This window comes from Cupressus sempervirens, chromosome 2 (genome assembly GCF_028749045.1).
Source record: "Cupressus sempervirens isolate cs-2001-9-10 chromosome 2, ASM2874904v1, whole genome shotgun sequence".
In the NCBI taxonomy this organism is placed as follows: Eukaryota; Viridiplantae; Streptophyta; class Pinopsida; order Cupressales; family Cupressaceae; genus Cupressus; species Cupressus sempervirens.
This window is the reverse complement of record NC_143119.1, coordinates 676,766,459-676,791,584: the sequence shown is the minus strand read 5'-3', so window position 1 is coordinate 676,791,584 and position 25,126 is coordinate 676,766,459. Positions and strand designations below refer to the sequence as shown.

Below are 25,126 nucleotides of genomic sequence, written 5' to 3'. Positions count from 1 at the left end.
GAAGTTCTGATATATTTCACGGTACTTGCTGAAGAAAAAGATGCAGACTTAGCAATGTATAAGTCCATGTGGTCTGGTTTTAGAGGTTTTCCAATCAGAGTTGGGTATATATACTAGCAAATCGCTCAGACATAAACTACGTGATCAGATGAAGAGTAGGGGCCTGCCAAAGCAATCCAAACACCCGATGAAGTTCTGATATATTTCACGGTACTTGCTGAAAACAAAGATGCAGACTTAGCAATATATAAGTTCCATGTGGTCTGGTTTTAGAGGTTTTCCAATCAGAGTTGGGTATATATACTAGCAAATCGCTCAGACATAAACTACGTGATAAGATGATCTGGATTCTAACCAATTGCATAAACCTCCAATATAGCAAATGGGCAGTCCTGGACTATGAACAATCTGTGTTTGTTGTGGATCAGAGATGAAGAACTTTTATGCTATGATCAGTATAGCTGACTTAATTGAACTCGATAAATTGCTGTTCAAGATAGTCAGTCAGCTTCATGAATGTTAATTAAAGATCTTTTTCTAGAGAATAATCTAACCTGTGTTTGATCAGACCTGTGTACTGATTATTGAAGTATGCTTTTGATACTTATCAAAATCCCTGAATGTGAATTCTGATTTGATCGATTTCTCTGATACAATGAATTGTGATGACTGTTGTATCAACTAAATGCCTTAGTTATTGATTGTCTTCTGCAACAACCATTGGTCTTAATAAATATGACATCCAAGGGTCATGGTCATGAAAGGTTGCGACTTCCCCCATGGCAAATGCCATGGGGAGTCACAGCCTTTCATGATCGTGACTCTCCTTAGAGTATCAGCCTCATGAACATTAATTGCCAATTTATACTAATCTGCCGATACCTTATACTTCCTTTGGTATATATAAGAATATATATAAATATATTGTGACATAATAATAATCTATACAATTTTTTATATATATGTAAAACAATAGAGTGTGTATATATATATTTATATGTGTGTGTATGTATTATCACAAACATATATATTTTAATCTAGGTCTATTCATATCAAATATAATGTCCAATCCTTAACAATAATCACACTGCACAAGAATATGCTCCTATCAAAGTGCGGACTTTTTGGACTTCATCGGCAAAGTTTTTTGACACATTTATGAGCATCGCAAACAATACAAGTGCTAACTCCATTCATAGAAGGTTGGAACAACTGCAAGACGTGACTCCTCTTATTGCTCACATGCTTCTTTTGTTGATTGTCTTTGACATGCTCAATATTTTGAATCTATCGCTGCTGATGTATTAACAATTGTCGTAGAACTCCAACTCCATTATTGGTGTCTATATAGTTGAACTTCTGAAGACTTGTGACCTCCATATCTGCCGGCTCATTGATTCAAGGTGTTTGTATTGGATAAAATACTGAATAATTTCATCGCACTAAGGTTTAATAGAGTTGATATCATGAGCCATTGTAGACGGACCTATTTCCTCATGCTATTGTTTGACTTCACCGCTGTGTATGCTTTCAACTTTTATGGCATCTGTCCATGGATTTATGTGTCTCCATCCAATCACATATGAATATTCATCCTCATATTCTCATGATGTCTCATATGTATTCCGAAGTCTGTGTATGTTCTTGGCTGAATATCTTCATTCTATGTACTGATAGTGATGTCCTGAGCATTATGATTGCATTGCTCCACCAGGGCATGATATTTATCCTCAGTATATGTTGAATTGGCTTCAAAATGGCATGTGTCCAGATATATGATAATTGTAGGGGCTTGACAAAGCAATCCAAACACCCGATGAAGTCTGATATATTTCATGGTACTTGCTGAAAACAAAGATCCAGACTTAGCAATGTACAAGTCCATGTGCTTTGGTTTTAGAGGTTTGCCAATCAGAGTTGGGTATATATACTAGAAAATCGCTCAGACATAAACTATGTGACAAGATGATCTGGATTGTAACCAATTGCATAAACCTCCAATATAGCACATGGGCAGTCCTGGACTATGAACAATCTGTGTTTGTTGTGGATCGGAGATGAAGAACTTTGATGCTATGATCAGTATACCTGACTTAATTGAAATCAATAAATTGCTGTTCAAGATAGTCAATCAGCTTCATGAATGACTACAGATATGAAGTTTGTTCATTGATAACAATTGTATCAATCTGTTGATGTAAATTATAAATCAACTGATTTGTGGGGATGCAGGCACATTTTGTCTGTTGGTATGCAAGATATAAACAGAGATACAGAATTTCATGATAATGCATGATTCTGCTGCTCAACTTTCATCAAGCCCTTGATATCAAGAGTCCTTGAAGATCTGCAGCTGCTCCTTGTGGAAAGAGAGCTCGGTATGTATCTACCACAAGCTTCATAGGAAACAGGATTACCTTTAAAACTGTCTCAGCTTTATCCAACCAACAAATTTCGTATAGTCAGGGGAAGAAACACTGTTCAACATGGGTCTTTATCTATCTCTGTTCTGAATCTTCATATCGTCCTATTTATATCATATCGCCCATTTTCTTTGACTCAAACAAACTTCTTCCTGAATGCTTTATATCTAATGGTTTTATCATATATATTCAACACATCTCAGATGGAGGCCCTAATTTTTTGCAAAATAGTTGATGCATAGTATTTGCATACTCGAACCAGATAATATATTGGACGTGCTGCACAATGCAAAGAAGAAACCTGTAGGTTGCAATTACATACAAATACAAGCCCACTATTTGTAACTTCTTGCCCAGAACTCATGCAAGATGAATATGCTTAGCACATAATAAGAGCTGTTGGTGCTGAAACTCCCTCTCGGTAAGGGCAGCATTCTCACAACTTGGCTTTAATGTTTGACCAAACAAGGAGCTCTTGAAGCTATACTGCTTCATTATCTTGTTGATCCTTTTGAAAGGACTTAGCACTCTTCCTCTGTCGCTCAAGCTCCCTCTGAATGACATTCGCATAGACTTCTAGATTGATTGGTGAGCTACCCCTTTCCTTTAGGAGATATATAAGAAACGATGCCTTAACTCTCAAGATGAATCTCAGCACACACAAATTTGATCAGTTGTACTACAAAAATCTACTGCATGCATCAAGAGTATAGCTGGCATTAATGCACATAAAAACCTTAAGACGTGGTGCCTTCTATCTTTCCACCATATAAATAACCCAGCAGTGTCATAAAGCCCTCGAAGCCAACATTTCCCTAGTTAGAACTTATGATTTCATCTATATGAATATCTGCACCTTCCAAAGGGACTTCTGCAGCAGGAAACCACAGTTGCTCATCATTGCATGTACCCTCATTGTTCTCCCACCTAAGAACGGTATGATTAATAGGTTCACTGTAGTACATGATAAACACTAGATTCCCAAAAAAACTTCCTTCACCTGGTCAGATTTCTAATCTCAAAAAACATTTACTGCACCAACTTCCTCAACATCAGGATGCACTAATGGAAACTTCATAGGCCCAAACTACTTGTGATTTCCATGGAATACTACAGCACTTTGCCTATCCAGCCCTAATGACAACAATCCCAGTTGAAAGTAACCCACAACTAGTAGATCAACTATCTGCTCAATGTGGTGACTCTTGATTCTACGAAGGTTTCCTTAATAATGCCAGCTCAATAAGTCTAGAATTATAAAAATGTAGTGTCACTGTGCGCAAAAGATTTTGTCAACATCAAAAAGTCTGAACAATAAATATTAAAACATCAAACCTAATAATAAAAGACAGCTTTCATTAGAATATTCTGGCAAAACATCACAGAATATGAATAATATTGTAAATAATCTCACAACTTCACAATGATAATTATTGACCTACGACAGCTATAATATTTTATACTTATTTCAATTATCTCATGGGTAATAATATACTCACATAATCTTGACACAGATCTATCCACAAACGTATAGTACTCAATAAAAATATTCCAATTTAAAATATAAACTTTCAAAGTAGTCATAATATTAGATAGGACTTATCTGCAAATTTGTTCAGCAAGAGATGTCCTTTGTTTTGTAGCTGGAAATAGTGCCCAAGTATCATGTTTCTCTTCTTGAAAACAACAGCAGCTTAAATAGCATTTGTACTACACTTGAAGAGGACAAATTACATTTGGAATTTAGAGTTGCAGAGTATCAACCCACATCTCATACCAAACAAGAAAGCCTTGGATATTTCTGACTCTACCATGGTTTTATGTTTATTCCAAGTTACTAAATAGCAGCCCAGGTCAAATTTCTTCGGCAAAAAATTCCTGTGAACAAGAGCGGACCTAGTAATTTCCAATGACAGAAATGTAAACATCTGAGGTAGTTGTAGCTTGTCTTCAAGTGGACATAATTGATTATCTCCCTATGCCAACCTTAAGAGAATCAAGGCATACAAGAAAACTATTCGATCTGAAAAGAGAAGCATTAAGATTATTTCTGCCAATAAAAATGCTGCTACAGAATATAGCCCACAACAACTTCCTCCTTACCGCAGGAAGTCCAAACTTCTGTATTTCTTAGAACAAAGAGTTGAGAAAGAGATTCATGGCAAGAGCTCTTGACGCAGGGAGAAACAGTGACTCATGAAAACGTGTGGAATAAACTCAACTTAAACCTTCTAATATCCCCTACTCAGAGTCACACACAGAATCTTTAGACAGAACTCAAATAGACAACAGAGAACACAAGGACAGATGCAGCAATTTATAGGTTTAATTATTTAACTTCGCATACAAAACAACAACAACATGCCTGGCTGTGAGGCCTTCTAGGTTGCGGCCTTATACAGAATTTATAATTACAATTTTGGAGTCCAAGCTCGCATCTTCGGTCTCTTTCCTCTAAAAATGCTACCTCCTACATCTAACCAAGCTTCTTTTATAGCTAGCTAAGCCACAAATCAGCTAGTCAAGCATTTAATTACAATTTAGGTCCAGTCTTGGAAGAGTAAGCCAAAATCGAAACAAAGGACAACATAAAATTACACACACTTAAAGATAGGTCCACACATGCATTAGGAGTCGGCTCCCAACTGTGCAAGATGCCATGTAAGCATAGGAAATTGTGCGAAACGGATCAAAACACTACGCTGGATGAAAACAGCAGGAAAACAGGGACTGCAAATAACAGCACAGAACTCAAAGTAAATGAAACATAAGAACTTGTACACTTAGGACAAGGATCTAGGACAGGTCCTCGACATGATATCAACTACGCACAACACAAAACCAAAAGAAACAATGGCTACTTTGCAATAAGCAAATCGGAATAGAAACAAGAAATATTGTTTGGCTGATGCAAGATTGCTCAAAGACCCAAGATGCTCCTACATCAAACATCTGGGGTTAATAAAGAACAAATGTCCACATTAGGCCTTCCTAATATTCTAACCTGAATCATAAAGATCCAACTCAACTTGTGTAATCCATAAACTGTCTTCAACTGGTTTGTCTCTCCACTGAACTAGGTATTCCATGTAGTCTTTTCCTCTGGTGCTTTTACTTATTATGTTATTCAAAATCCTTTCAATACTATATGTCTTCTTCTCAGGATAATCCAAGTCATTTTTTAACTCATCATCTGATTCAAAATACTCAAAGATATCTATAATGTTAAATATAGGTGAAATATCCATATCTTCTGGTAATTCAACTTCAAAAGCATTTCCACTATCAAACTTCCTCAGAATCTTACAAGGACCAAATTTCTTCATCTTCAGCTTGTTGTAGGTGCCAACTGGAAATCTATTCTTCTTTAAATGAATCATAACCTCATCTCCAGCTTCAAAAGGTTTATGTCTCTTCCTTCTATCAACTATTGGTTTGTATACCAAATTACTGTTCTCCAAGTTCATTTTCACTTCCTCATGTAAAGTCTTCATGAAATCTGCAAATTCCTCAGCTTCAACACTTCTTTTTGTCTCAAGGTTCAAATTTCTGAATTCAGTAGTTCCCTTAGGATTCATTCTAGTAACAATCTCAAACGGTGTCTTCTTAGTGCTCCTGTTCACAAAGTTATTATATGCGAACTCTACTTGTGCCAAAATCAAATCCCAATTAGTACACTTATCTGCAACCAAACATCTCAATAAGTTACCCAAACTTATGTTCACAACTTCTGTTTGTCCATTTGTTTGCGGATGAAATGTAGAACAAACTTTAACTCTATATTCAGCTTCTTCCAAAGTGTCCTCCAGAAATAACCAGTAAACTTAATATCTCTATCTGAAACAATAGTTTTAGGCAAACCATGCAATCTTGCCATTTCTTTAAAGAATAATTTAGCCATATGTTCTGCATCAAATGTCTTCTTACAAGGTATGAAATGAGCCATCTTTGCAAACTTGTCAACTACTACCAAGATAGAATCATGACCTCTCTGAGTTCTAGGTAACCTAAGAACAAAATCCATACTGATATCTTCCCAAGGCTTATCAAGTACAAGCAATGGTGAATACAATCCCAAATTTTGACTAATTCCTTTTGTTGTTTGACAAATTTTGCAACTTCTCACCATCTTTTGCACATCCTTATAAATATGCAGCCAAAAGTATCTATTTGAAATCAACTTCATTGTCTTATCAATCCCAAAAGGTCTAGCAACTCCGCCACTATGCTTCTCCTTCATGATATTCTCTCTCATAAATCCCTCTAGGTATACACAATTGAATTCCTTTAAACAACATATCTTCATAAATAAAATAATCAATCCACTTATCTCTTACCATCTGATCTTTACAAGCTTTCCAAGGTTCTGCAAAGTCAAGATCAGTTTCATACAAACACTTCAAATCAATTAAAACCAAGTACATCCACTCTCATTTCTGTCAGCAAATTTCTTCTTCTCAAAGCATCAACAACCTTGCTTGATTGTCCACTCTTATGTTTCAATGAAAAGGAAAATTTTGCAAAACCTTGACCCATTTCATGTGTCTCTGATTCAACTTATTCTAACTTCCCAAATACTGCAAAGCTTTATGGTCAGTATACAACACAAAAAATTAAGGCATCGAATAATGTATCCATTTCTTCAAAGCTTGAATAATAGCATAGAATTCTTGATCATAAACTGAATATTTTCTCTTAACATCATTCAATTTCTCACTAAAGAAAGCTATAGGTCTTCCTTCTTGACTCAAAACAGCTCCTATAGCACTTCCACTAACATCACATTCAACTTGAAAAACTTTACTCAAACCAAGCAAAGCAAGTGTAGGCATATCTGTAATCTTTTGTTTCAATGTTTAAAAGCTTTTATGTGTTCCATGTGTCCACTTAAAATCCTTTATGCCGTCTCTCATAGTCTTAGTCATAACATTACAAATAGAACTAAAATTTATGATGATCTTCCTATAAAAACTTGCCAAACCATGAAATGGTCCTATCTCGCCAATATTCTCAAGTATAGGCCAATCAAGAATAACTTTTACCTTTTCAGGATCCATCTTCAAACCATTAGCTGAAATGACAAAACAAAGATACACAATCTCTTCCTTCATGAAAGAACATTTCTTCGGGTTGATCAACAATTTCTCCTCCTTCAATTTCTCCAAAACTTGTCTAATATGCTCAAGATATTCTTCCTTAGTTTTACTAAATATCAAAATTTCATCCAGATATTCGACGACAAACCTACCCAAAAATCCCTTCAGAACTTCATCCATTGGCCTCATAAAAGTACTAGATGCATTAGTTAAACCAAAAGGCATAACTAACCATTCATAGAGGCCTTCATTAGTCTTAAAAACAATTTTCCATTCATCTCCTTCTCTGATTCTAATATGATGATAGCCACTTTTCAAGTCAATCTTGGTAAAATACTTCAGTCCACTCAAACTATCCATTATGTCATCCATATTAGGCAAAGGAAATCTATATTTCATTGTTATCTTATTTATAGCTCTAAAACCAGTGCACATTCTCCATTCTCCATTCTTTTTAGGTACTGCACAAGGACTCAAACTTTCTCTAATCACACCCTTCTCAAGTAACTCTTGCACTTATCTATTCAATTCAGCCTTTTCATCAAGTGTCAATCTATGTGGTGCTTTATTAGGCAAACTGGCTCCAGGTATAAAATCCATACAATGACTAATGCTTCTTACAAGATGGAAACCATCAGGCACATTATCAAAAATAATGTCTTGAAACTTCGCTAACAAGGATTCAATCTCAGCTGCATGCTCTAACTCATATCGTTTCTCGATCTTTCTAGGAATCAAAGAAAAACAAACATTTTGTTCCTTCACCTCTTTAATAAATTGATTACCTTCATCCAAGCATACTTTGATTGTGGTACAGTGATTCTCATCAAGTTTTTCTACCAAAGGCAACAATATTTGTTTCTTCCCATCAACCCAAATAGCATACTGATTCAATCTACCATCATGCAAAGCATGTCTATCATACTGCCAAGGTCTACCCAAAAGAATATGACAACAATCCGTAGGCATAATATCACACAAGACTTTATCATGTTGATTCCCAATTTTGAATTTAACAAGGCATTGCTCACTTACAAGTAATTTATGCTCCTTCTGGATCCAAGCAACATGATGAGGCTTGGGATGTCTCAGTCTTTGCAATTGCAATTTGTTAACCAGCTCCTCAGATGTCAAATAATCAGAACTTCCACCATTAATGATTACATTGCAACATTTTCCAGCAATCTTACATCTAGTTTTGAACAAACTTCTTCTCAAAATAGGCTCTCCATCAACTTCTTCATTCCACAAGATCCTTCTTAACCTCAGGTTCTCACCATTTTCAGGTTCATTAGGTGTTTCAGAAACTTCTTTACAAGCCAAAGTGCTTCTGCTATTACCTTCACTCTTCTTTCCAAAGTTTGTACATTCAAAGGCTCTATGTCCTTCTCAACATTTGTAACAAGTACCCTCAAACCAAGATCTTTCTTCTCTTTTTCCACCATTATTATTCCTAGAGTAACCACTATAGCTACCTCTAGTGTAATTACCTCTTTAACCTATAGGTTCTTCCTTCCATTCTAATTTTCCTTTATCTTGCATTGTGTTGTTAGATCTACCTACCCCATATCATCTACCTCTGCTTATTTGAAATCCGCCACCTCTTCCTCTTTGTCTTTGATCATGTTTCTTTGCCAATCTTTCTTCAGCCTTCAAAGCGTATTGATATGCTTCTTCTACACTATCCATCTTAACATAGCTGATCTCATCTTAAATTGATGTTCTCAAACCATTCAGGTATCTAGCCACTTTCTCAACTTCATCATCCACATGTCCAAATCTGATATCCAATTTGTAGAATTCTTTTGTATATTCGTTCACACTCATGTCCTTTTGCCTGAAATTTCCCATTTTCCTCAACAAATTCACCTAGTAATCTGCAGGGAGAAACTTCTTTTTCATTTTTCCAACCATCTTCATCCATGTCTTGATCTTTTCTTTTTCCCTCTTTTGTCTCTCAGTTTGCAAATGATCCCACCAAAGTGAAGCATGAGCCTTCAACTTTGTGACTGCTATCTTAACCTTCTTATTATTAGGAGTACCTTCATACTCAAAGTATTTATCCATCTTAGCGATCCAATCCAATACTGCATTAGTCTCAAGTCTTCCATCATAGCAAGCCACTTTGTCATGACCCCATAATGACATCTAACTAATATAAATACAATTATTATTTTAAATATAAATATATTCAACTATTTCAAAATACATTATTGTGACCCATCAATGTCAACCATTTATACAAACTGATTTACTACCACTACTTAAATACTTATTATAATCATATTAAATATAAAATAAAATATACTAATAATCATATTTACTCATACCTTAAAAATAACTTACTCATTAACAAATATTAGTCGAAGTGTTGTGACCCGATGAGCATGAATCAAACATATAAATGGAAGGAAGGGCGCCGATTCAAAAGAGGGGGGGTATAGAGAGATGAAGACCAAGTACTAAAAGCATCGCGAATATAAATAAAGGAAGGAAAAACATATCTTAGTGGACACCATTCGACAATACCAGATACGAAGGACACATAGAGACTTGACAGGAAATCAAGACGCCATTTGAAGAGGTTGACACATAAGTTGAGAACCTAACGGAAGGACATTCGAAAATAGAAGCAAATACATTATCGCTGAAATCCAATACACCGGGTTACAGGGAAGAAGGTGTGATTAACATCGCCAACGGTTCACTTAGTGTGATCCCATATCACACAATAAGAGGAGCTAGGCCGACAGTTGGTAAACAAGAAGGGGTCTCGTACATGCAAGGATATAACGAGGTTGTGGGGTTAGTACAAGGAATCGTCTGACTCGTATAAAAGGTATATTCATTGCTACATCATTTAACAAATAATTATCTATTTATAAGATGCAAATGCTGCTAAAGTAATAAGAAGTCATTTTTAATGAGCATAGATTTTATATATATATCTGATGAAATCAAAATTAAAGTAATAAAAGATTGGATGAATATAATATCTACGATCCAAACTATGTTTGGTGGAGGGTATTCTTATGAATGTTGTAGTACGATCCAAACTATGTTTGGTGGAGAATGATCCGAGCCTAGCTTGGTGGAGGGCATTCATTGAGAATGTCATGAAATGATCCAAGCCTAGCTTGGTGGTGAACGATTCAAGCTTAGCTTGGTGGAGGGCATTCATCGAGAATGTTGTGGAATCATTTAAACCATGTTTGGTGGGGAACATTCATTATGAATGCTAATTATTTTAAACTAAACAACATATGACATATTTAGCTATATTTAGTATAATGTTATCAATTTGTTTGCAATTTATTATTGTCCCTTCCTAACCCTAATACATGGGACATTACAGTGGTATCAAAGCATAATCCTATCATCCTGTGAAAAGTTACTCCAAGGAAATATGGCCCAACAATTAGCCCAGGAACTAAGGAACTTTACAGAGCAAGCTAATGAGAGATTTGAAAGGACTGAAAACTCCAATAAAATACTATTGGAAGCTATACAAAAATTAAGCAATAATAATAACCAGGATGAAAGACCTAACCCACAAAGTGACCATCATTCTACTCATGAGGAAAATGAACCCTCGTCACAAAGTTCAGTCCCACGAGAAACTTTCCCCTCATTCATTCCAAGAGAAGAACCTATTGCGAAGGAGGGAACAATCATTAATAGTGTGGAAGAAATTGAACAAATGTATGCTAGCTTGGATCCCAATCTTCGACAGCTTATTTCATTTAAAGAATAAGGAAAATAGAAAGAAACATCATGTAGATAAAGACCTTCATGAGAAAGCAAATAAGGTAAAATTACCATGTTTTGACAGGTCAGGAGAAGAAACTACTCAAGCATGGGTCCAAAGATTAGATACATATCTATCCTATTGTCCTATGATGGAAAAAGGTGCCATCAAGTTTGCCATACTTTATTTGAGAGGATCAGCCCACAAATGGTGGCACTATGGCCAAAATTCCCTGGGGCTCAAAAAAATCACCTCCTATAGTGAATTCACTCAAAAATTAATGAGCAGATTTGATCTAGAAGATCCTGAATGGTATTACCAAGAACTAACTCATCTCAGACAAGCAGGGTTAGTTGAAGAATTTGCCAATCAATTTCAAGACCTAGCTATAATGGTCCCAAATTTATCCCAAGGGCAACTCACGCACATATTCATAGAAGGACTTAAAGAATCCATTAAAGCCCAAATAAAACCATTTGAACCTCAAAACCTTGAAGAAGCTATTCGAAGAGAAAAGAAGGTTGAATCTAATGGGCCCAAGAATCCTAGAACATCTTTTGAACATAAAGGGACAAGGAAGGAATACCAAGAAAAGAAATGTCGCATGTGTTACGAACCATGGAATGTCAGTCATAAGTGCCCAAAGAGAGATGATTTGTTAAAGAAAGGATTGTGTTTCAAATGTAAAGAACCTTGGGAGCATAATCATCAATGTAAGAGAGAACAATGAATAAAATAACATGTAATGAGGAAAACTCCAACAAACAGAGTAGATTTGATGAATAAGATCATGGGACATTAGCAGTCATTACTCAAGAGAATGGCGATAATCCTTTTCGAGTCAGGAGTTCATTCTAAGGTTATTAGATCTACATTAAAAGAGTTTGTATTGCTTGAGGACAAGCAAATTCAAGAGGGGCGGATTGTCATGACCCCATAATGACATATAACTAATGTAAATACAACTATTATTTTAAAATAAATATATTCAATTATTTGTGAATATATAATTGTGACCCATCAATGTCAACCATTTACACAAATTTATTTACTATCACTACTTAAATACTTTTTATAATAATAATATTTAATAAAATAATCATATTAAATATAAAATAAAATATACTAATAACCATATATACTCCCACCTTACAAATAACTTACTCATTAACAAATATTAGTCAAAGTGTTGTGACCTGATGAGCATGAATCGAACATATAAATGGAAGGAAGGGCACCGATTAAAGGTGGGGGAATAGAGAGACAAAGACCAAGTATTGAAAGCACTGTGAGTATAAAAAAAAGGAAGGAAAAACATATCTTAGCGAACACCATTCAACAGTACTAGATCAAAGGACACATAGAGACTTGACAAGAAATCAAGACGCCATTTGAAGAGGTCAACCCATAAGTCAAGAACCTAAGGGAAGGACATTTGAAAATAGAAGTAAATGCATTATCGCTGAAATCCAATGCACCGGGTTATGGGGAAGAAGGTGTGATTAACATCACCAACAGTTCACTTAGTGTAATCCAATATCACATGGTAAGAGGAGCTACGCAGATAGTTGGTAAGCAGACAGGAAGGGACCCGTACATGCAAGGATATAACAAGGTTGTGGGGTTAGTATAAAGAATCGTCTGACTTGTATAAAAAGGTATACTCATTGCTACATCATTTAATAGATAATGTCATTTTAATGAGCATAGATTATATATATATAAGACGAAATCAAAATTAAAGTGATAAAAGATTGGATGAATATAATATCTACGATCCAAACTATGTTTGTTGGAGGGTATTCCTTATGAATGTCATAATACGATCCAAACTATGTTTGGTGGAGAATGATCCAAGCCTAGCTTGGTTGAGGGCATTCATTGAGAATGTCATGAAATGATCCAAGCCTAGCTTGGTGGAGGGCATTCATTAAGAATGTCATGAAATGATCCAAGCCTAGCTTGGTGGTGAACGATCCAAGCCTAGCTTGGTGGAGGGCATTCATTGAGAATGTTGTGGAATGATTTAAGCCGTGTTTGGTGGGGAACATTCATTATGAATGCTAATTATTTTAAACTAAACAACATATGACACATTTAGCCAAATTTAGTATAATGTTATCAATTTGTTTGTAATTTATTATTGTCCCTTCCTAACCCTAATACATGGGACATTACAAACTTCAACAGCAAGACTAGCATCCACCCTAGACAAAACTCTCAAAAGTCTCTCCTCATCTTGTTCAACCTCAAGTTCGGGATTAGGATTCGTTATTGCCTCTTCATCATCACTAACATCCTCAAGATGTACACTCTTCTTTGCGTTGTCTCAATAGCTTCAAGTTTCGCTGCAATCTGCCTCAACACGTCCATAATACCATTATCAGCATTTCCTCTTCCACGAACCATTTTGACAATAGTTCTTGCAAGATTCGTAATCTTCTACAATTTATAGGTCGGATTTCAGATCTGCCACCCTCCAACCAAATTCAACAATGTTCTCCACAATCCAAGCCTTGAGAAAGAACTCGCTCTAATACAACCTGACGCAGGGAGAAAAAGTAACTCATGAAAACATGTGGAATAAACTCAACTTAAATCTTCCACTATCCCCTACTCAAAGTCACACACGAATACTTTGTACAGAATTCAAATATACAAAACAGCAACATGCCCAGCTATTAGGCCTTCCGGGTTGCGGCCTTATACAGAATTTAGAATTACAACTTTGGAGTCCAAGCTCGCATCTTCAATCTCTCTCCTCTAAGAATACTACCTACTACATCTAACCAAGCTTTTTTTATAGCTAGCTAAACCACAAATCAGCTATTCAAGCATTTAATTACAATTTAGGTCCAGTCTTGGAAGAGTAAGCCAAAATCCAAACAAAGGACAACATTAAATTACGCACACTTAAAGGTAGGTCCACAAGTGTGTTAGGAGTCGGCTCCCAACTATGTAAGACGCCACGTAGGCATAGGAAATTGAGCCAAACAGATCAACACGCTATGCTGGATGAAAACAGCAAGAAAACAAGGACCGCAAATAACGACACATAACTCGAAGTAGATGAAACATAAGAACTTGTGCACTTAGAACAAGGATCTAGGACAAGTCCTCGACAAGATATCAACTGCACACAACACAAAACCAAAAGCAGCAATGGCTACTTCGCCATCAGCAGACTGGTACAGAAACAAGAAATATTTTTTTGGTTGATGCAAGATTGCTCAAAGACCCAAGATGTTCCTGCATCAGCTCCCTAACTTGCATTGCCAGTAATCATTATCAAACATATAAATTCATAGCAACTTTAAGATTATTAAATATCTCATTCTCAGACCAATGACAATAAGAAGCTATGCGCCAGAGAATGACCAAATATATATGGCCTTAATCAAAACCAAAACATCAATAAGAATTATTTAAAAGGCACGATGATATCATTTGCCAACATATTAATTCACAGCAAATTCTTGATAATTCTTCACTAGACTCATAACAAGAAGCCCAGTGAATCATTTAAATGAAACAGGAGTTAACATTATAGCCAAGTATAAGCTTCAATGCGACCCCCAACTTTTCATCAACTTGTCCCCAGTGTTCAAAGCTATCTAAATATATCCACAAAGAAGAATACACCATAACCAATAACAAGAGCACATACATGTATTCCTCCCTCCATCTCCTCTACCAGCATTACATAAGCAGGGGAGTGGCGGACATGAAAAATGAGATCACTCATGAGGTCCATAAACAACTTAATGTCTGTCATTCCACAAAAAAACTTGTTCCCAACTGCACCGAAATCCCATGAGTTTCTCCCACTCCACTCACTTCACATTTGTCAAACCTTAAAAAAACTTGTTCTCCTCATGCTGTACCTTTTGAAAGTTATATTTATGAGCAACAATATCAAGTACTCATGTAGGGTTTCGCTTACAGATGGAAACTATTGCTAGCTCTTACACAAATCCATTTCATTTTCATCAAAAAACTATCTAGCTGCAAAATCGGTTTTCTATCTCTCAGAATATTTGTGCACAAGCCCCAATTTATATTGCTATTTCCATTTGCAGGGAGCTGAAAGAGCATTGAAAGACCCCAACATGGCCTTGTACTTTCTAGCACCGACTAGAAGCATTTGAAAATGGGACTCATGGCTCACTCCATCATTCTACTTCTTTTGATAGTATATTACTCCCTGGTGGGCAATAATTGTTCTCCCCGATGGTCCTAAAGCAACCACTTTGTAAAACCTAGAGAGCCATTAAACGTCAAGACGTGAAAAAAAAATTACCTTCCCAAAATACAAAGAAAGAACTTGTGCTCTTCTTTTTCTAGATCACTAACTTGGCTCTAATACCATGTTTAATCTTTATAGCAAAAATAAAACAAAACAAAGAGCAGAAAACTCGAGCATGAAAGTTATCCTAGGGAATCCCTCCAACTTGAGGGGGAAAACCCAGCCACACCAATTGCCTCTTTTATTGATCAAATAGCCAATAATATGATCAAAATGCTCACAAACTTAAGCAATAATAACTCCTCTGAATCTGCAAATGCTCAATAAGCAATACATAGAATGCACTACTCAACAATACTAGACCTGCAAGGTCATGTGCTTAGCCTACGTAATCATCTATTTGTCACACAATACTCTAATATTCACTGCTAAAAGAAGAGCCTAGCCAGTAGTAACCCCAAGGCCATAAATGACTGACTGAACAAGTAATCACCTACGGCAAAGAGAAATGAATATGAATGATGCTGAGTCATCCATAACCATTCAAAGTAAATGTGATAACTGACACCCAGCTTGCATGGCAGATACCATACTAGGCTCCACATCTGAATCACAAGAAATGAAGGACTCTTGGTATTTTGTTTCACATGTCACATAGACAAGTTGTCGAGCCTTTCAATGGCGTGACTCTTTAGCATTCAAGAGTTGTTCAGTCACACATGGGAGCCCCTTCGTAGCATAAGTCTCTTAGAATATCTCAACCGTTTGACTCTTCAAGCCTGATTTCTGACATAATGAATGTAAGGCACTATGATGCGTGACTGTGGTGGCACAGAAACTGACGACAGTTATAAAGAGTGACAATTCATATGCTTACATTTAAGATTCTTCATAGTCTTCGCTGTTTGAAACCAAAGAGACAAGACTCTTCAAATAGGTGAACCAAACAAAGTAGAAGACTCTTCACAGTCTTAATTCACACGATCACGAGAATAAATGTTGACAGCAGCAGAAAATGGACAAAGATCACACACAACCTTTACGTTGATGCAACCATCACAGGTTTAGCAGATAGCTACTAAACTTCAACAAGCGGCAAGTGGTGTCTCTTTTCTTAACAAAAGTTGAGTATCGAGGAACAGTTGAGGTAGCTTGTGAGGTAGAATGTCTTCGAAGGATGTTTTCAGACATGCAAATGTCTCGAGCAAGTCCTATTCACCTTTACTGTGGCAATCAAGGGATGCTCAAACTGGCCAAGAATCCAGTCTTCTACAAGAGAATCAAGCATGTTGACCTCCATTGTAATTTCATCTGATAACTGGTTGAAGATGGGTCAGTTCAGTTGTTGTATGTTCCGGCTGTGGATCAGACAGCAGATATTCTCACCAAGTCTTTGAGCCTGGACAAATTTGTAAAATTTAAGGGGGGACTTGGTGTAGTTGATAGATTGACCATTTAGTAAGGGTAATATGATAATATCTTTATTATCCCATATTTAATAATTAATATTGTAGATTCTGTAAATATTAATAGTTTCTAATTTTGTGATTGTTTCATAATAGAAATATCGTCTCTTTGTACTCTATAAATGATCGCTTGATCATTCATTCAATATTTTATCAATTACTTGCATAATACAATGTACCAGTTTAGAATTAGAATTTAGACAAAATATTTGATTGCTTGCAAGCACTCTTTTTTTAATGAACTGTTGAGATACGGGGTAAAACATATGCTATATAGTCTTGAACACTGATGTTTGGAAATGGTTAAGATTCGTTATTTTCATCTCCTGACAAGACATCACTAATCTCAGTTCACATAGTCATATGTCAACTAATAAATGAAAAGTTATCAGAACCAAATCAGTTATAGAAGAGCTTCAAGAAAACAGATATAAATGTATAGCAAAATGTATGTGGCTATTTGATTTATTTAGTAATTGAAGCACTCTTTGTTTTCAAGAATCGTTGAGGTATGAGGTTAAATGTATGCTAAACAGTATCAAACGTTAATGTTTGAAAATGGTTGAGACGTAACAAAAATTCCAAAATTTGTGTTTTTTGTCTCCAAACAAAACATCCTTGATCTCAGTTCACAACTTCACACAGTCTTCTGTCAACTGATAAATGAAAAGTTATCAGAATCAAATCAATTGTAGAAGAACTTCAAGAAAAGATATATATGTACAAGAAAATGTGTGTGGCTATTTGATTTCTTTAGTAAAGGCTGTCTGCAATTCCCAATAGTTGCAAATGAGAACTAGGACTCTTTCTACAATCATATCTGCTTATAGTTTATAGAGGAATGGCTAAGAGCTAGAATGTTTCGCTTTATCATTATGTAAAGGAGAGTTTGGAAAAAGCTGGCACTTCCTAAGAACTAAAGTCCAGAGTTGTTAGAGCATGTGTACTCCGCAGATGGAAAAAGTGCCAATACAGCGTCCAAAAACAAAAGGAATCCCATGTTTTTGGTAATTGAAAAACAAGCACCCGGTCTATTAAATACTCAAATGATTCAAATTAAGAGTTAAATCCACTGTGCAGCGCCCACAGAAAATTATGCACGGTCATTTCCATGCCAAACTAAATTTAAAAAGTTGTTTAATCGAAGTACAATTTCATGCAATCAATGCACGGTCCCCACAAGGTTGAACATGATATGCTGAGGTGGTAAATAACCAGGTTTCTAAGGCGGACCGCAAGGTTCAAATCTCAGGCAATAAAACTATGCTTACAATTGGGTACAATATAGTATCCACTCCTGGCGCAGCACACCCCAACAGACAAGACTAGGCGCAAATCCATGTAGTACCCAACTGCAGGGTGAGGGCAGTTGCAAATCCTAGGTGACTTACAAAGAATGGATATCTCAAGACATATAAATCAAGAACCAAATTAAAAAGGTTTGAGTTATCACAAAAGAGAAATTCACCCTTTTTTCTCGGAATTCGCCCTCTTTTTCTTTAAAAGCGTATGTATTGCCATCCGAGAGTTTTATAAAAATCCTAACCATAGCAATTTCGAAAGAGGAACTGACCTTCAAGTCAAGAATTGATCGGTATGACTGCCTCTTGGCAAGCTTGAAGGCCCTGAGAAGAATCCCAATCCCCACTCTGACGCCATATGCCAAGAGAAAACTCTGGCACAAGTTACCAATTGCATTGGCCACACAAGAATCGGCATGCGCACACAGAGGATTCTGCCCCTGCCCCTGACCCTGCTGCTTCTGCAGCTCCTGTATAGCCTCTCTTAAGCTGGCCTCCGCCTCCCTCAATCGTCTCACTGCCGCCTCTTTTTCTTTTTCTACAGCATTCAATTGCGCGCCTAATGATTCAGAGGGAAGCGTCATTGTCAGATGGTAAGGGGAAGAAGCCTCATGACGGGAATGAGAATTCAAAATGCAGACGGAGAGGCTGCAGTTTCAATGCGTTACTGTGTAAGAGAAAACCTCAAACAGTAAAGTGCTAGAAAAGGACAATTTTGATTTTGTTAATTTTAGTAACGGTATCGCCGTTTACTGAATTTGATCTAGTGCCGGTACGACCAGCAGGGTTCCATTCCTATACATGAACTTTGCCTTTTTGCCGTTGCCATACCATCTTTTTAAATTATTGTAACTTGTTGCAATTTGACCTACCTAGCTTTTGAAAGGTTTTACACCGGACTTAAGATTCATTCGCAAGAAAAAGAAAAACTTTTAAAAGGTTTTACACTTGACTTAAGATTCATTTGCAAGAAAAAGAAAAACTTAGTTCCCGTTCCTTGAAGATTCCCTTCATTGCAAGGAAAAAAGTATTTTCAATCATTAACGGTAAGAGGCATTAGGCTTATTAATTTGTATATATAATTTGTTTCTAAAATATATGTTGAGAACATTAACAAGTTAGGTGGCCTCATAATCATTCTATATAAAAAGTGAATAGAATTAACAAAGTTAGTTTAGTGGGAAAGGTGTTGCATAGACTATGTTTAGTCTTATGAATGTTAAAATTTCATCTATCTATATATATCTATCGACAATTGTCATATTTAGTTTGTTTTTTGAATTTGTTTTCAAATTTTTAGGGGTTTATTCCAACTCACAAAATATAGAGGACCTCTAATTTTAGGCTCTCAATTTCGGAGGTGGTTATCCTCAAGACAAAATGCACCTTTGAAAAATAATTATAAAATTAAAAACACAATTTTTTTTTGAAATTTTTAGCATTTTCTCTTTATGATCTTCATGTTTTGTAATAAAAAATAGCAAAAAATTAGAGAAAAATTCACGGTATCTTCAAAGATCTCGAAAAAAAAAAAGTTTGACTTTTGGTGTGTTATGTATAGAGTTTAGCCATCACCTTTAATTTGAACCTAACATATTGGTGCAGGGCATCTCCCTAAACTTGAGTGTGTGTGTGTGTGTGTGTGTGTGTGTGCGCGCGCGCGCGTGCGCGCATGCGCGTGCATGCAATAACTTTCACATGTCCTAGGATGACAACTACTCCAATTGTAAGAGCTCAAATGCTCATTAGGCCTTAATTGTTCAAAAATTGCTCATTGAACCAAAGTTGCTCAATAGGGAAAATTTGGGAAGAGGTGAGTAAGTAGGGCCCTTGATTAGCCAAATAGGTCCTAGGTATTCTATCTAAGGTCCTAGGATGGTCCTAGGTGGACCCATTTGGCCACAAAGTCTTGTGAGCAAAAAGTTGCTCCAAAGTTGCAAAATTGCAAAAAGTTGCTTCAACAACTTTTTGAAATTTTTGCAAGAAAATGCATTTATCAATTTTGGTGGTTGTAACTACCCATGCTTGGGTATATGAGCAAGGTAGATGATATTTTGAGGGGTTGGAAGAATTACCAATAAGTTTGGCATGTGAGACAATTTTGTACGAACTCCTCTACATGTTTTCTTGTATTCTCAGGTAGTTGTATGGCCTTGTATAGATTGGCACAACAAATCCATCGTATGTTCTTGGTAGCTTAGACTTTACTAGCTTTGTTTCATATTCCTTTAGGTGATGGAGTGTTAAGGTTTGAAAGCTTCAAGTTTTTGTTTGTTGATTGGTTTAGGCACCAGTTTATAGTGTTGCTTGCACAAAATGCCCCTAACCTGATCACCCCATGGTGGAAAATGCATGAAACTAATGGGAGTGATAGGTTAGAAGATGCACACTTTGCTTCCTTTTTGTTTTGAATTTGTTTGAAGGAATTCCAAGCCAAATGGTAAAGCCCTAGGCTGAATCTTGGGAATCAATGAGCTTAGACAGTTTGACAAATGGAAATGCAGGGCAACACCCATGATCGTGCTAAGGCAAACCAGCACTTTCCTAGTAGCCCTAAGATGTCAAAGTGAATATGCAAAAGGAATGGAGTCTTGTTCATGAGTTTGCAGTGTTTGGGAGATTTTTGTTTAGTAACTGGACCAGAGGCCTAATGTTAAGGCTGAAAACTAGGGCTTAGTATTAATTAGGGTTGTGGGTTTCATAGAACCTTGCCAGTTTGGATTCTTGGTGTACTAAGAGATAGCTACTAGATTCATAAATCAGTTTTGGGGAGTGTTTGGAGAAAATAAAAGAATGGAGGAAAAATAGGGTCACTAGACGTAAAATATAATAGGCCTTTCTAGCCTAAGTGGAGTGTTAGGACATTCTCAGTGTTTTGTTGGGATCGGAAGTGACTAGTGAGATTAGGAAGGCTAAGGGGAGTATCTACATGGACGGTAGACTCCAAGGAAGGTTAAGATCCTAAGTAGGGGTTAGGGTTCTAGGAGTAGGACTAGTTGGACTAGTGCCTAAAGAGGGGGTTGAGTCCTCATTAAATCAACTATACCTAGGAGGCAAGTTGGAGGAAAATCCTTGGAGGCTTGTATTGGTGAAAGGACAAGTATAAGAATCTTAGAGGTTCAAAATTGAACCTTAATTGAAGGTTGTTTGATTTGAACCTTAAGCCTCTCTACATTAGAGTGGTATGAGAGCCAACATTCGGGTTGGTACATGTCTAACGAGGAAGGAAGTCAAAGAAGTCAAGAAGTTGATAGTATGCCACCCAAGGCACTAAGAAAGGGTGCCATAATGGACTTGGTCAAGGACCTACTAGCCAAGGCCAATCAGGAAGAATCCAAAAGAAAGAAAAAGGTCACAAACTGGGGAGATGAAAGTGATGAGGAAGATGAAAGCCTTATAGGGAAGACAAAAAAAAATAAAGAGGAGGTGGATCAGGACAAGAAGGTGTTTTTGGAAGCCTTCAAGTCTCTTAACAAGGACAATATGGAGCATATTCCTTACTACAGTGGTAGTTTGAATGGGGATGAATTACTAGATTGGTTAGAAGCCATTGACAACCAATTTGACTGAAAAGAGGTACAAGAGGAGAAGAGGGTCAATTATACCAAAGCTAGATTCAAAGGATCAACATTGATTTGGTGGAACATGATGCAGGATGATAGGATAGCAACAAAGAAAAAGATAATGTCATGGGAGAGAATGAAGATCAAAATTAAAGCTCAATTCTTTCCCACTGACGTTAAGATCCAGATGTATCAAAAGTTTGAGAATCTAAGGTAGAGGGATATGATAGTAAGTGCTTACACTAAAGAGTTTCATAGGTTGAGCCTTAGGGCTAGAAGATAAGAGGAAGAGGTGGAAAGGGTAGCAAGATATCTTAATGGCTTGAGGCAGGGGATCCAAGATGAGATCACCATGATGGCTATAGATAGTATGCATAAATGTTTCCAAATGGCCTTGAGAGCAGAGGAAAAGGCTAAAAGGAGGAGTAAATCATATCAAAGAGGAAGAGGCAATAATAAAGGGTTTAGAGGTAGAGGTAACTTTGGGAGAGGACAAAGTCCTAATGGGATTGATGAAACACCATTTGCTAACAATAGTAGGAACAATCAATATAGAAGTCCATCTCAAAGGGGTGGATTCAGAGGAAGGGAACCACCAAGAGGTAGATGTCAGTCACATGGTAGGGATAACACTATTTTTACTAGTAGATGTTACAATCATAATCAAGTGGGGCATACAATGGGTAGGTGTCTAGGGAAAGCCTCTTCTTCATCCATGGGAGAAAGGAGGAATCAGTTAGTGTAAGAAGAGGACACTCAAAGTGTCACATCACCTATCTCTAAGGCAAGACTAGTGGTAGGTGGTGAAAATCTGATGTTGAGGAGGACCTTTCTAAAGGTACCTAGTGTGATTGAGCCACCACCAAGGAAAAGCTTACTTAGGACAACTTGCAAGTCACATGGCAAGATTTGCAAGGTGATAGTAGATTCAGGCTCCACTGAAAACATAGTATCTACTGAAATGGTGGACAAGTTGAAACTTAGAGGAGTACCCATACCACACCATACAAGGTGTCTTGGTTGAGTAAAGGCCAATAAGTTATGGTGGATGAGCATGCCTTAGTGGAGTTTGAGATTGGGGGATATGAGGACAAGGTCCTATGTGACATTATGCCTATGGGTGCATGCCATCTCTTGTTGGGGTGTCCATGGAAGTATGATGTAAAGGCCATCCATGATGACGAGAGGAATAATTATGTTATAACCTAATAGGGAAGAAGTATCAAATGGACCCTTTGGTAGAACCTAGTAAAGGCAAGCAGGTTGGAAGTAGTGTCATGCTACTAAGTGGCAAGGAGTTTTGAAGGTCATGAAGAAGGAGAAAGGGATGTGTTGTGCAATGATTGTAAAGCTAAAGGAAGAGACCAAGAAAAAGGTTAGTATGCCTCAAGAAGTGCACTATTTTTTGGAGAGATACCATGAGATAGTGGATGGTGGGATGCCTAGTGCACTACCACCAATGAGGGAAGTGAGTCACCAAATAGACTTGATACTAGGGGCCAACCTACCTAATAAGGTTGCCTATAAAATGACACCAAGACAAAATGCAAAGATAGAAAAAAAAAAAATTCAAGATTTGTTGGAGAAAGGGCTCATAAGGAAAAATTTGAGTCCTTATGTAGTCCCTACAATCCTTGCACCTAAGAGAGATGGCAAGTGGAGGATGTGTACGAACTCTAGAGCAATAAATAAAAACACTATCAGATATAGGTTTCCTATGCCAAGGGTTGAGGACCTATTAGACAACCTAGGAGGCTCATACTACTTCTCCAAGGTGGATTTAAAGTCAAGATACCATCAAATAAGAATGAGGCCCAGTGATGAGTGGAAGAAAACCTTTTAAAAAAATGAAGGGCTATATGAGTGGCTAGTAATACCATTTGGCCTATCCAATGCTCCAAGTACCTTTATGAGACTCATGAATGAGGTGCTAGCTGAATTTATTGGTAAGTTTATAATTGTGTATTTAGATGACATTCTAATCTTTAGAAAGTCCAAAGAGGAGCATATGAAGCACTTGGATATGGTATTGAGGAGGCTACACCAAGAGAAGTTGATGATCAATCAAGAAAAGTGTGAGTTCTTAAAAACTGAACTAGTGTACTTTGGTTTTGTTGTTTCTAATAGGTGTATCAAGATGGATCCTAATAAGGTCAAGTCTATCCTAGAATGGGCAACTCCCAAGTGTATGGGGGATGTTAGAAGTTTCCAGAGGTTAGCATCCTACTATAGGAAGTTTGTAAGAGGTTTTAGCCATATATGTGTACCTATATTGAACACCATTAAGGGAGGCATGAAGTGCCAATTCAAGCGGATAGAGGTAGCAGATAGGGGATTTGAAATGTTGAAGAAGAGGATAGTAGAATTTCCTACTCTAAAGTTCCCTAATTTCAATCAGTTGTTTGTAGTGGATTGTGATGTTAGTAAGCTAGTCATTGGGGCAATTCTAAGCCAAGAGGGGCATCTAGAGGCTTTCTTCTTAGAGAAGCCAAATGAAGACAAATAGAGGTAATCCACCTATGATCTAGAGTTATATGCTATGGTGCAGGCCTTGAAGAAGTTGAGGCATTACCTCCTTCCAAAGGATTTTTTGGTCTATATAGATAACCATGCCCTTACTTTCTTAGAATGGGCAAGAAAATTTGAATCAAAGGCATCTCAAATGGGTAGAATATATGCAAGCATTCACTTTGTAATCAAACATAAGGAAAGTGTAAGCAACAAGGTTCTTGATGCTCTTAGTAGAAGAGTTATAGCCATCTAAGAGATTCAGTTGCAAAGTATGGGGATGAAGGATCTCAGTGACCTCTACAAGGAGGACAATGATTCCAAGGAAGCATATGAGGTATGTGTGAAATTTCAGCAAGTTTTAAAATTGATTTTACTGAGTATATGTTGCATGAGAGATTGTTGTTTAAGGGACATCTATTGTGTAATCCTCAATGTTCTATGAGGGAAAATATCCTCAAGGAAAAGCATCAGGGTAGCTTGGGAGGCCATTTTGGAATAGACAAAAACATTGGAGCAAGTTTCCAAGTACTATCATTGGCCTAGATTAAAAACTAATGTGAGGAAGTTTAGGAGAAATTTCATGTGTGTCAGAGAGCTAAAGGACATAGTAGTAATGTAGGGTTATATCAACCACTCACCATACCACAGAGGCCATGTGAGTGCTTGAGTATGGACTTTGTTTTAAGACTTCCTAGAACATGTAGAGGACATTACAATGCATTTGTGGTTATAGATCATTTTAGAAAGATGGAACATTTCATTCCATGCAAAC

At 36.8% G+C, this 25,126-nt stretch overlaps 1 protein-coding gene across 1 annotated transcript in view; it reads right to left on the bottom strand.

The window, feature by feature from the left end:
* The window catches only part of LOC149575173 (Mitochondrial import inner membrane translocase subunit Tim17/Tim22/Tim23 family protein), a 142,340-nt gene extending 123,012 nt beyond the window's left edge, over nt 1-19,328 (bottom strand). The window contains exon 1 of the mRNA XM_089815025.1: nt 18,553-19,328. Within this exon, the coding sequence (XP_089671151.1) occupies nt 18,553-18,864 (312 nt within the window). The 5' untranslated portion in view covers nt 18,865-19,328. The remainder of the gene's footprint in view (nt 1-18,552) is intronic.
* Nucleotides 19,329-25,126: the final 5,798 nt, after the last annotated feature.